Raw genomic sequence first — 11,781 nt, forward strand, 5'->3', positions numbered from 1 at the left:
TCTGGAAAGATTGTGTTAGGCAGAGAGTGAAGAGAAGGAAGGGCATTCGGGGTGGGTGACCCTGCATGTGCAAAGGCCTGCAGGGCAGCTCTGAGACCCCAGGTATAGTTGCCCAGCAGGGAGAAGGTGTGGAGAGGAAGGGGACAGCTGAGCTGGAGCAGGGGAAGCACCCTGGATGAGGAAACGGATGCAGGTGAGAGAAGCAGGGGTGTGGGGGTGAGGGTGTGGGCCAGGGCTTGAGGCCATGGGCTAGGCTTTCCCTGGGCTTGGAGTGGCAGCTTTGGGCCGGGGCAGGCTCCAACCCCTGGAGGAGCCACCCTCCACCCACCTGAGATTTCCTGAGTTTCAGCTGCAGCTCTGGTTGCTTCTGCAGGCAAAGGAGCCCTTGTGGTCCGAGGGGCCTCTTGAGCCCCGGCCAGGTGGCTCCCTCCCATTCTGGGCACACACACACCTCCATTCAGCCTGGGCCACGCCCCCCCAAGGGGGCTATGGCCCGGGCAGCCGCCCCCGCGTCAGTGGGGGCCGCCCGGCTGGGAGGCTGGGCAGCAAGGTTGATAAGACCGGGCCCCCACCGGCCCCCACCACTGTGCCGGCCGCTGCCCACGCTGCCAGAACCATGAGGCTCATCTCTGGCACCAGCCTCGTGCTGTGTGGCCTGCTCCTGCTGCTCCAGGTCCCGTGCACACTGGGCCTCGCCCCCCAGTCCAGAGGTGAGGGGGTCCATGTGAGGTGGGGGACACTGGGTGAGTGGCCTCTGACCAAAAGACTGGGGGTGCTGGGTTCTGAGATGAGCAGAGGTTAAATGGGGTCCACCAGGGGCTGGGGCAGAAGACAGGGAGGCAGGGGTGGCAGTGGGCTGACGCAGGAGCAGATAGCAACGGTGACATTCATAAGGGCCAGGGGAGGGGTGACCCTCAGCCTGTTCTATTGGGCCTCTCACTGCAGCTTTGGAGCCTTCCCTGGGGCTCCTCAGCTCCCAGGCCACCCTCAGGGACCATGCATCCTGCAAGGGCCGCAGTCTTGTGGGTGGCTGAAGGCAGAAGCTGGAGCTGCAGCAGGCCCAGGGCCAAGCCCAAGCCCCGTTGAGTGCAGCTCTGGGGTGGCCAGGACCCCATCTGCCTGTCACCAGCCCATCAGGCATATCTGGGTGTGGGCTCCTACCTGCTGAACTGCTCCCAGAGCTTCAGCCTTGGGCACTGAATCCCGGCTCATCCTGTACAGAGAGGTAAACTGAGGCCAAAGAAGGGACACCCTGCCTAAGACTACTTAGTGGCTCCTGATCCACTGCTCCTTGGTGTGACTAATTCCCTCACCCTCTCTGTGTCTCAGTTTACCCATTGGGAGCTTAAACTAGTAGGGACCAGGGTGTGGTTGCACCTAAGGTCCCTTGGGGAACTCTGATACTGGGGTGCTGGGGCTGGGGGCCTGGGACAGGCCAGCACCCCTTCCCTCTCCTGAGCCTTCCTGCATCCTCACTTGGGAGTGGCTCTGCTCTGTTCTGAGGCCAGGCCAGTGACAGTACCAAGCAGTGACCCTTTTTTTCCCCACTGGACGGGAGAAAAGCCGAGGCTCCTAAAAGGTGCCGTGAGCTGCCCAGGGCCACAGGGTGGCTGGGCCGGGATTCGAACCCCGCTCTGCTTCATTCCAGCTCCGTGCACTTCCCAGCACATGGTGCTGCCTCCCGGGGTGTCCGGAAAGACATGCCTCCGCCTCCGTGGGGATGCGTCTTAGGAGCCCCCGCCCCTGGGGCCAGGCTGCCATGGCGGCCACGAGGAATCCCAGCCCCTGCCCCCTGCCCACGGACACCAGCCAGCGGGCTCCTTGGGGCTGAGGGAAACTGGGCTCACTTTGGTGACTGGTTCTGATGCTGAGAGGAAAGAGGCCAAGCCGATGGGCTCTGCACTGGTCCCTGGGCTTGTGCCCCCCACCCCCCCACCCTCTCCAGGAGAAATGCTGCTCTTGCTGGGGCAGCCACTCTGGGCCAAAGTCCGAGAAGTGTGTCTTAAAGCCTGTCATCTCCTTTGTTGCCTCTGGGGCACCAGCTGCGTGGTGGCACCTTACACCTGCTCCTGCTCGGGCCCCAAGGGATCCTATAAAGAGGAGGTTGTCAGGTCACTGTACCGACGAGGAAACCCAGCTCAGAGAGGTGCAGGGAGTTGCCTGAGGCTGACAGCTGAGCCTCAGTGTTTCCCACGGGGCTGAGTTTGGGGGGGCTTTGGCAAGTAGTTTGTCCTGGGGTCTACATGCTGACAGAAGGACCCCACCGGCCTGGCTCAGGTTTAGTCCACACTGCCAGGGGCCTCAAGTCTAGATCTAAGTAGCCCCTGACCTTTGCCTCCTGCTCTCGCCCCTCCCCTCCTCCCCCGTCCCCTCGCAGGGCACCTCTGTCGGACCCGGCCCACGGACCTGGTGTTTGTTGTGGACAGCTCGCGCAGCGTGCGGCCTGTGGAGTTCGAGAAGGTGAAGGTGTTCCTGTCGCAGGTCATCGAGTCGCTGGATGTGGGGCCCAATGCCACCCGGGTGGGCGTGGTCAACTATGCCAGCGCCGTGAAGCAGGAGTTCCCGCTGCGGGCCCACGGCTCCAAGGCCGCGCTGCTCCAGGCCGTGCGCCGCATCCAGCCGCTGTCCACGGGGACCATGACTGGCCTGGCCATCCAGTTCGCCATCACCAAAGCCTTCGGCGACGCCGAGGGTGGTCGTGCCAGGTCCCCCGACATCAGCAAGGTACAGGTCCCAGCCCTCCCCGCCTGCATCCTGCTGTGTACCGCCTGCGTGATTCTTGAACCTGGCTTACCGTTGTGTATTAGACCCCGCTAAGCCAAGTGGCAGACCTGGGGTGTGAGCCCATCTTTCCCCACCCTCTGACCACAGGACCTCAACCTGGCGAGCGCTTGATTATTTCGATTTAGTTAACCTTGGCTCCCGGAGGCCGACTGAGGCGGTCCAGATGCTTGGAAGTTGGCGCCTGTCTGGATCGGGGCCCCCACTCCCTGGACTAGCTGTGCCACCCCGAGCCATGCGTGTGGCTCCTTGGCTCAGTCCCTTCACTCATCAGATGACAGTAATGCAGCTCCTTCTCCAGGGGCTGTCGGGAGGACTCTCGACAGCTTGGAGTGCTCAGAACAACGCCTGGCCCCACCAGGCCCCACCTAAGGGTTAGCTCATTTTTTATTTAATAAGCCTCTGAGCACGGGGGTTCAGAAAATTGAGGTGATGCACCGTAAGCAGACGTCAGTATGGGGACTTCACAGACCTGGTGCCCACAGTGTGACTTCCGGGACTCAGCCCAGGGCCTGCGGGGCCAGTCAGGTGTTCTCTCCCATGGTGGTCGCATCTCCCCTTCATAACCCTCAATGGCCTTTTACCTGCCCAGGCCCTCAGCCTCAGGGACGTACTTTCTTACCACTGTGCAGGACACGCCTGATGCACGAGTGCCAAATGCACACAATCGTGCTCCGAGGTGGTGTCCCCATTTCACAGATGAGGAAACTGAGGCACAGGGGATCTCAGTGTCTTGTCCAGTTAATTAGTGGTAGGAATGTCTACATACAATAGCACATAATCCTGGCATTACAGCCCTTAGAGAAATGGCCTGTTAGGCAGGTCATCCGTTGTGGGGGCTGTTTACAAGCGCTGAGGTGAGGTTGATGCCATTGCCATTGAGAGGCTATGGTGACCTGGATGGTGGTGATGTCTGTCACCAGTTAATTATGTCAGCTCAGATCGGAGTAGTGGCCTTGGGTGGTCATATGAGGACGGAGAGAACCAACTCCCCCAGACCTGGGGCATCCAGCCTAGAATTCACCTGCGGGAAGCCCCTTCCAGGTGGGCTCAGAGTACCGAGGCTGGATTGAAGGTGAGCGGTCGGGGTTCCAGGAGACAGTGCGTCTCGGGGGAGTGCGGCAGCCTGCGGCAGTGGACAGTCACAGAGAGGCGACCTTGGGCCTCTGGTAGGGAAGGGATGGTGCAAGATCCCTCCCCGGGGGGCCAGGGCGGCCACAGGGAAAGCAGTCCTTCGCCTTCTTGGCACCGTACCAGGAATGGTCTCCTAGAGGACTCAGGCAGGTGAGCCGCATTTCCAGCGCAAGCCTGTCTCAACCACTATCCTACGGGTCAGGGTGGGGACCCAGGTCATGGCAGAGAAGCAGCCAGCGGGGCGGGAGGCTGAGTCTCCCCAGATGAGAGGTCCCTGGCTTCAGGGCAGGCCCAGGTGCGGGTGGTGAGGGCCCGGCCCAGCCCCAGGGTCCCTGCTGTCTCCCTCCCCAGGGCACAAGCGGGGGAGCCCTGGGGGAGGGGCGCGGACAGTGCTCTCCCCTACGGAAAGGGCAAGTAGCGTCCTGGGGGATGGAGGGAGACGAGCCCCCCCTGCAGGTGCGGCCCCCCTCCGGGGCCTGGGGGTGGCGGGCCTGGAGGCAGAGCCGCCGTTCATGGGCCTCGCCCGCCCTCTGGCGGCCACGGCGCGGAGCTGCATGGCGTCCCGCACGGGTGTCAGGCGGGCTCTGTCCGCAGAGACGCCAGTCTGAGGGCGGAGGCGGGGTCCTGCGCCCGCCTCATCACAGAGCCGCCTGCCCGATGGCGGAGACGCCCCCAGGCCCTGGTCGGACGGCACAGCGCCTCAGCCGTCTTTCGGTTCGAGGAAACCTGTTTCCTCTTCTGCTAGCCGGGTTCTCCCCCGCGGGGGGCAAAGCCCTGGCCGGGAATCGCATCCACCTGCCGCGGACTAGCTGTGTGACCGGGAAGCCACGTCGCCTCTCGGGCCGCAGTGTCGTCTTCTGCCAGCGGCCGGGGGGGGGGGGGGGTCCTGGAGGGCTGAGCGGTCCAGCCCCGCGCTGGGGGGCGGGGCGGGGGGGGCGGCCTGGTCCTCACGCGCCCCGCGTGGCGCAGGTGGCCGTCGTGGTGACGGACGGGAGGCCCCAGGACAGCGTGCGGGACGTGTCTGCACGGGCCCGGGCCAGCGGCATCGAGCTGTTCGCCATCGGCGTGGGCCGCGTGGACAAGGCCACGCTGCGGCAGATCGCCAGCGAGCCGCAGGAGGAGCACGTGGACTACGTGGAGAGCTACGGCGTCATCCAGAAGCTGTCCAAGAAGTTCCAGGAGGCCCTCTGCGGTGCGCCGGGGGGCGGGGCCGGCGGGGCGGGGGCGGGGCCTCGGGCCTCGGGGCGGGGCCGGCGGGGCGGGGGCGGGGCCTCGGGCCTCGGGGCGGGGAGGGGGCGGGGCCTCGGGCCTCGGGGCGGGGCGGGGGCGGGGCCGGCGGGGCAGGGGACGGGGAGGGGGCGGGGCCTCGGGCCTCGGGGCGGGGCGGGGGCGGGGCCGGCGGGGCAGGGGACGGGGAGGGGGCGGGGCCTCGGGCCTCGGGGCGGGGCGGGGGCGGGGCCGGCGGGGCAGGGGACGGGGAGGGGGCGGGGCCTCGGGCCTCGGGGCGGGGCGGGGGCGGGGCCTCGGGCCTCCGGGCGGGGTAGGGGCCGGGGAGGGGGCGGGGCCTCGGGCCTCGGGGCGGGGCGGGGGCGGGGCCTCGGGCCTCTGGGCGGGGCAGGGGCCGGGGAGGGGGCGGGGCCTCGGGCCTCGGGGCGGGGCCGGGGAGGGGGCGGGGCCTCGGGCCTCGGGGCGGGGCGGGGGCGGGGCCTCGGGCATCTGGGCGGGGCAGGGGACGGGGAGGGGGCGGGGCCTCGGGGCGGGGCGGGGAGGGGCCTCGGGCCTCGGGGCGGGGCAGGGGACCGGGAGGGCCCGGCGGAGTCAGATACCGGGCGAGCGGGTCCGCGCGGGGCTGGCCGGTGGTCCCGGCCCTGGGCTGGGGGCCTGGGGCTCGGACCTCATCCGGTTGGGGGCCTCGGTTTCCCAGAGTGTGTGAAGGTCCACCCTGGCTGGGATGTCCAAGGCCGTGTGGCCGTGAGATTCTGAGCCTCCTCTTGCGCCTGCAGTGGTGTCCGACCTGTGTGCCACGGGAGACCACGACTGTGAGCAGGTGTGCCTCAGCTCCCCCGGCTCCTACACCTGCGCCTGTCGGGAGGGCTTCACCTTGAACAGTGACGGCAAGACGTGCAACGGTCAGTGGCCTGGACGCAGCCCAGCCGGGGGAAGGCGGGGAGGGGAGAGAATGGGGCTTGGCCACTCTCCAGGAAGCCCATTCGAGCCTCTCTGTACTTTGCTTCTGGACTAGTCTGCAGAAATGATAGATGCTTTCTAGAACTTGGTGTCTGCAGGAAATTATCTTCTGACTTCTGTCCCTCTTTTTGTCACGGTGGGTGGAGGGTTTAATATGGCAGAAGGAGTTTTATAGCTTGAGTTCAAATCTTGGCCCCACTCCTGAGCTGTTCAATTTGATGGCTTCGGGAGCTTCTGTTTCCAACACCACAACCTTGGCTTTGTAGAGGGAGTTTTGAGGATAAAAATGGGATGGGATAATCCTCCCTATTGAGCTTGGTGTGTGATGGGTTCCTGACTATGAGTGGCCCCTATGCTTCATCTCCTCGCCTTCCTACCCTTCCCAGTCTGCAGTGGCGGTGGTGGCAGCTCGGCCACTGACTTGGTCTTCCTCATTGATGGATCCAAAAGTGTGCGGCCAGAGAACTTTGAGCTGGTGAAGAAGTTCATTAACCAGATCGTGGACACGCTGGACGTGTCAGACAAATTGGCACAAGTGGGGCTGGTGCAGTACTCAAGCTCCGTCCGCCAGGAGTTCCCGCTGGGCCGCTTCCACACGAAGAAGGACATTAAGGCGGCTGTGCGGAACATGTCGTACATGGAGAAGGGCACCATGACCGGGGCTGCCCTCAAGTACCTCATCGACAATTCCTTCACTGTGTCCAGCGGGGCTAGGCCTGGGGCCCAGAAGGTGGGCATCGTCTTCACGGATGGCCGGAGCCAGGACTACATTAATGATGCTGCCAAGAAAGCCAAGGACCTTGGTAGGTGATGCCTGGACCCTGAACACCACTGATGGCCGGGAGCACGTATGGAACAGCTCAACTGGAGTTTATTCTGTTAGTAGTGCCCTAAACCTCACTTCAGTATGAATGAGGAGGGATGGGTTTGTCCAACTCCTTTTTTTTTTTTTTTAAATTTTTTTTTTTTTTTTATTTATGATAGTCACAGAGAGAGAGAGAGAGAGAGAGAGAGGGGCAGAGGGAGAAGCAGGCTCCATGCACCAGGAGCCTGACGTGGGATTCGATCCTGGGTGTCCAGGATCGCGCCCTGGGCCAAAGGCAGACACTAAACCGCCGCACCACCCAGGGATCCCTGTCCAACTCTTTTTTATCAGTGATGAGAAAATGAAGGCCCCAGAAAAGTAAGAAGCTGGTTTCAATGGCCCTTTTGTAGGTGGGGCTTAGAAATTTTCCAGTTGATTGTTCCCAACAGCGCACCAACTGTTGGAAGGCAGCCCCACTTTGGGACAAGCTGGAGTCTCCATTTTATCACCTATTTAATGAGGATAATAATAGTCGGCAGATGGCTGGTTATGGGGCTATATGGGATCACAAAGCTCCTGGGCCAGGGAATCAGTACAGGTCCTCAGTATCTTTGTCCTAGGCACTGTGCCTGTAATTCCAGAAGCTGCCACCAGAAGGCATCTGGTGTTGACTGCCTGGGCATTCCCCAGGAGGCTCAGCCACAGCTGCCTGGCCCCAGGGTCACTGTCACTCATCGTGTTCCTCCTGGCAGGCTTTAAGATGTTTGCTGTGGGTGTGGGCAACGCTGTGGAGGACGAGCTGAGGGAAATCGCCTCAGAGCCGGTGGCAGAGCACTACTTCTACACCGCTGACTTCAAGACCATCAACCAGATCGGCAAGAGACTGCAGAAGAAGATCTGCGTGGGTCAGTGAGGCCAGAGATGGCATTGATGGGAGGGGCAGGCGGGGCCCTGGGGTGGGGACCAGTGTGGAGCCATGCTGACACTGGATGTGGGTGGGGAGAAGCAGGAGCTGGGTTGGCACCTGGGTTAGAACCTGGAGGAGGGCTGGCCAGTCTCACGTTTACAACCAGCAAACATATGTGGAATATATTGAATGCTTGTCACATGCATGGCACTGGTGTTAGTGCTCTCCAAATATTTTTATTTTATTTTATTTTATTTTATTTTATTTTATTTTATTTTATTTTATTTTATTTTATTTTATTTTATTTATTTATTTTTTTAGTGCTCTCCAAATATTAATCATCCGATCCTAATTGGTAGAAATATTATTACTCCCATTTTGCAGACAGGAAACCCAGCCTGGAGGGGTGGAACAATCGTTAATAACCAGAGGAGCCAGGATTTGAGCCCTGCTACCTCCCCGGGTCCTCCCAGCGGTAGAGAGTACGGATTGCAGAGCCAGGCATGCCTGGGTTTGCATGTTTGCTCTGACACTAACTAGCTGTTGGCCACGATCACGTCTGTCTCACTTCTCTGGTTCTTTGCTTGTAAAATGACATTAATTGACTTCAAACCCGAAGTGTTGGATGAAGTCGCTGAGCTGACATAGACGGCCCTAGCAGCCGTGCCCTGCGTGCAGTAGGTGACCAGCACGGAGAGGCTATTATTGGAGGTTTTATCAGGGCTCTGAGGGGGTGGGAAGACATTCGGGGTTCTACCTCAGAACCCTACGTGTGTCTCCATCTTCTCAGATCTCCCAGGTCCCCCCCACCCACCCCCAAGACTCCCTAGTCCTGGCCCTGGGCTGTGATGGCTCCTCGCCCTCCTGCCAGGCCACCACTCACCTTCCCCTTTCTCTTTCCTACTTCCTGTCCACTCCAGAGGAAGACCTGTGTGCCTGCGAGTCCATTGTGAAATTCCAGACCAAAGTGGAGGGGCTGCTGCAGGCCCTGACCAGGAAACATATCTTTTCCCAGAGGCCACTGTGGGGCGGAGGGACGGGGAGAGGGAGCCACGCCCCTTGTGTGGGGGGTCCCAGGTAGGGCCTCTGCCTCCTGTTGGAGACAGGCTGGACTCCGGCCAGGTGGGCTGGCGTCAGCTTTGATGCTGATCCTGTCAAAAGCAGAGGCTCCAAGAGGGTAAACAGAGAAACTGAGGCAGAGGCCAAGATCTAGAGACTGGACACACATGCAGAGTCCTAGCTGTGCTCAGGAAAACATGGTGCCTGTGGACTCCCCATTTCTCAGGCTCTTGGCAGCACAACTAATAACAGTCTCCACTCAGATGAGGCTGGGCCGGGAACAGCTCCCCTGGCTCAGGACGAGGTGGGGGCCCAGGTGGGGGACCCAGCAGGCTGAAGCTGCCCCTGGGCAGGACTAGGCAGCTTGTAACTAGCTGGTTCTGAGGGCCATGAATGGGTAAGTTTTGACACTGGGGAGAACACATGCTGTAGATGGAGTGAGAGAACTCTCTGGAAGAGGGACTTTGCGGGAGGTGGTGGGGGGACACAGGAAGTGGGATCCCGGGTCTAGGCGCCACAGCCATCAGTGCCCTGCTCTGGTCAGCCTGCGCCTCTCCTTAACCCTGAGTCCACTGGAAGCTGTGAGTAAGCGGCTGGCCGTCCTGGAGAACAGGGTCGTCTGAGGCTGCCTGTCCCCGCCGCGGCCTCTCCGTCTCCCCACCCCAAATGCAGCCCACGGAGTCCTGCGCGTGTCCCCTAGAGCCCTGAGTTTAGTCTAGTTTTGCCATTTCGGTGACGGGAGTTGGGGAGAGGCAGGCCCCAGGCCTCCCCCTCTTCCACATCCTGCCAGCCCTGCTGGGTGCATGGGTGAGTGTGCTAGGAGCCTGGCAGCCTTTGGGAGCATGTATGTGTGAGGTAGCGTGCACATGTATGCGTGTATGAGGAGTGGCAGCCTTGGGAGCGTGTGTGTGTGTGTGTGTGTGTGTGTGTATGTGCAGGTGCCTGCCTGAGGGCGGGCGTGTATCTGGAGCAGGGATGTGTGTGTGTGAGAACACAGGGGTGAGCGTGAGAGGGACTGTGTTTGCATTTTTTTTTCAATTGAAAGCTTAATATATTCCTATTTTTTTAGTTAACCCTTTCCTGACTGCGAGTGCTGTGAATCTCTTTCCTGATTTTTCTATTCCCTTTTGAAAAACAATTAAAGATGATTTAATTTAAGCCCTGAATGGGGCTAGAGGCAGAGTGGTCATTTGAGGAGCGGGACGAAGGATGGTGAGGGCAGCGGGTACAGGGGGGGCCCCTGCAGGGGGGAGCAGTGGTGGGAATCGAGGTGAAGGCAGCTACTCCAGAGCCAGCGTGGGATCGTCCTGCCTTTACAGGCTCTCACTTCCTCTTCTAGCAACCCAGCCCCGGCAGACTTGATTCCCCCCCCCCATTATACACACGGGATGCTGTGTCTGGGTGTTCGGATGATTTGCTCAGAGAGCGTCAATTGGAGAGATGGGACTTGAATCTACAACTGCAAGACATTGAAGAAAAAGAAGAGCCATGGCACCAGATAGGCCGATTCATTCATGCAGGCATGCAGACGACAAACAGAGCACAGGCCCATGTCAGGCAGTGCCGAGATGGTGGCCTACGAGACAGACACAGTCCCTGCCCTTAAGGAACTTAGAGTTGAATAGAGTGCCCTGTCACCCTCACCCCAGCTGGGAAACAGAGGGTGGGTTTAGGTTATAGCAGCAGCCTGTGGCCTGAGTGTGTGTGTGTTAGAGATGCTGGGAGGGTCCCAGCTGCGCCTGGGCTGGCCCCAGGTTCCTCCCCACCCCAAACCCATGTTGGAGTACTCTTTTTTCCCCCTCCAACCCCAGCACAGAAGTTGGCAGTCCCCACCCCAGGGATGGCACATGAGAAAGACCCTCGACCTTCATGTCCCTCCCCAGCCCTCCCTGGGGTCTGCTGGCCTCGCCCAGTCCCCTCTGGATCCGTGCCCCCTGCCATCTCAGTCCCTTGTCTCCTAGAGTGGAGCCTGGGTGATTTTCTGAAGCCAGTCCTGTGTAATGGAGCATTTTTAGTGTTACTACTAGATTCACACTTGAGAGCCTGTAAAAGGCTTTTACGAGAGACTCACCATGCTGAAAGGCCTTCCATAGAGGCCGTGCAAACAGGTGGAATTACACCCCCGTGCCCCCCAGAACTTAGTGGCTCAAAATGGCCATCTGTGATTGACATGACTCTGTATGTTGGCTGGGCTCTGCTGGTGGTTCTTCTGCTCCTTGTGGGGTCGGCTGGGGTCACACTCGTTTGGGTCTCAACAAGCCTGGAGCCTCCAGCACAGCCTGCTCGCCTATGCCAGGCCCACTCCTGCGACCACCGCCTGGGGAGACGGGGCGGGAAGGCTGGGCCTCTTTCTAGTTCTCTCTCCACGGATGTCCCCATGGGCTCTCCAGCGGGGGAGCTGGACTTCTTACAGGGCAGCTCAGGGCTTCTGAAGGCCTTTTAGGTCTGGCGCCCCACATTCGCACCGTGTGACTTTGGCTGCATTTTCTTTTCTTTCTTTCTTTTTTAAAGATTTTATTTATTTATTTGAGAGAGAAAGACTGAGCACAAAAGGGGAGGGTGAGAGGGAGACAGAGAGGGAGAAACAGACTCCCCGCTGAGCTGAGAATCCAACCTGGTACTCAATCCCAGGACCCTGAGATCAGGACCTGAGCCGAAGGCAGATGCTTAACCCACTGAGCCACCCAGATGTCCTTGTATTTTCTTGGTCAAAGTAATTTTAGGCCAGCCCAGATGCAAGGGGTGGGGAGTTACACTCGGCTTCTTCCATGGGGAAAGAGCAAGAGGAATTTGTGGCTACTTTTAATCCACTGCAGGAGGTCATCCTCTGGTGTCCCTCTCTGGCTATACTCCCTGCCTTGGCAGCTCATGGCACCCAGGAAACCCTCGCATCAAAGTGAGATGTGCC

The 11,781-nt window shown here is 60.4% G+C and overlaps 1 protein-coding gene across 2 annotated transcripts; it reads left to right on the forward strand.

Annotated features, from left to right (window-relative positions):
• Nucleotides 1–558: 558 nt before the first annotated feature.
• Nucleotides 559–10,049, forward strand: MATN1 (matrilin 1). 2 transcript variants are annotated; one of them, XM_077898805.1, is made up of 8 exons: nt 559–743; nt 2,378–2,724; nt 4,885–5,107; nt 5,919–6,044; nt 6,489–6,905; nt 7,660–7,812; nt 8,735–8,813; nt 9,445–10,049. In XM_077898805.1, exons 1-8 carry the CDS (start codon nt 617–619, stop codon nt 9,494–9,496), a joined length of 1,524 nt encoding a protein of 507 aa, XP_077754931.1. In that variant the 5' UTR covers nt 559–616; the 3' UTR covers nt 9,497–10,049. The 2 variants fall into 2 exon arrangements, with proteins under 2 accessions (XP_077754931.1, XP_077754932.1); XM_077898806.1 differs by having other exon boundaries at nt 561–710.
• Nucleotides 10,050–11,781: the final 1,732 nt, after the last annotated feature.

This window comes from Canis aureus, chromosome 5 (assembly GCF_053574225.1).
Source record: "Canis aureus isolate CA01 chromosome 5, VMU_Caureus_v.1.0, whole genome shotgun sequence".
Classification (NCBI taxonomy): Eukaryota; Metazoa; Chordata; class Mammalia; order Carnivora; family Canidae; genus Canis; species Canis aureus.

What these genes read in the sequence shown, in the direction of transcription:
- MATN1 (XM_077898805.1), top strand. Translation starts at nt 617, where the DNA reads ATGAGGCTCATCTCTGGCACCAGCCTCGTGCTGTGTGGCCTGCTCCTG. An exon ending in TGTGAGGTGGGGGACACTGG is followed by an intron (nt 744 to 2,377) that starts GTGAGTGGCCTC and finishes GTCCCCTCGCAG; the next exon opens with GGCACCTCTGTCGGACCCGG. An exon ending in TGACGGCAAGACGTGCAACG is followed by an intron (nt 6,045 to 6,488) that starts GTCAGTGGCCTG and finishes TACCCTTCCCAG; the next exon opens with TCTGCAGTGGCGGTGGTGGC.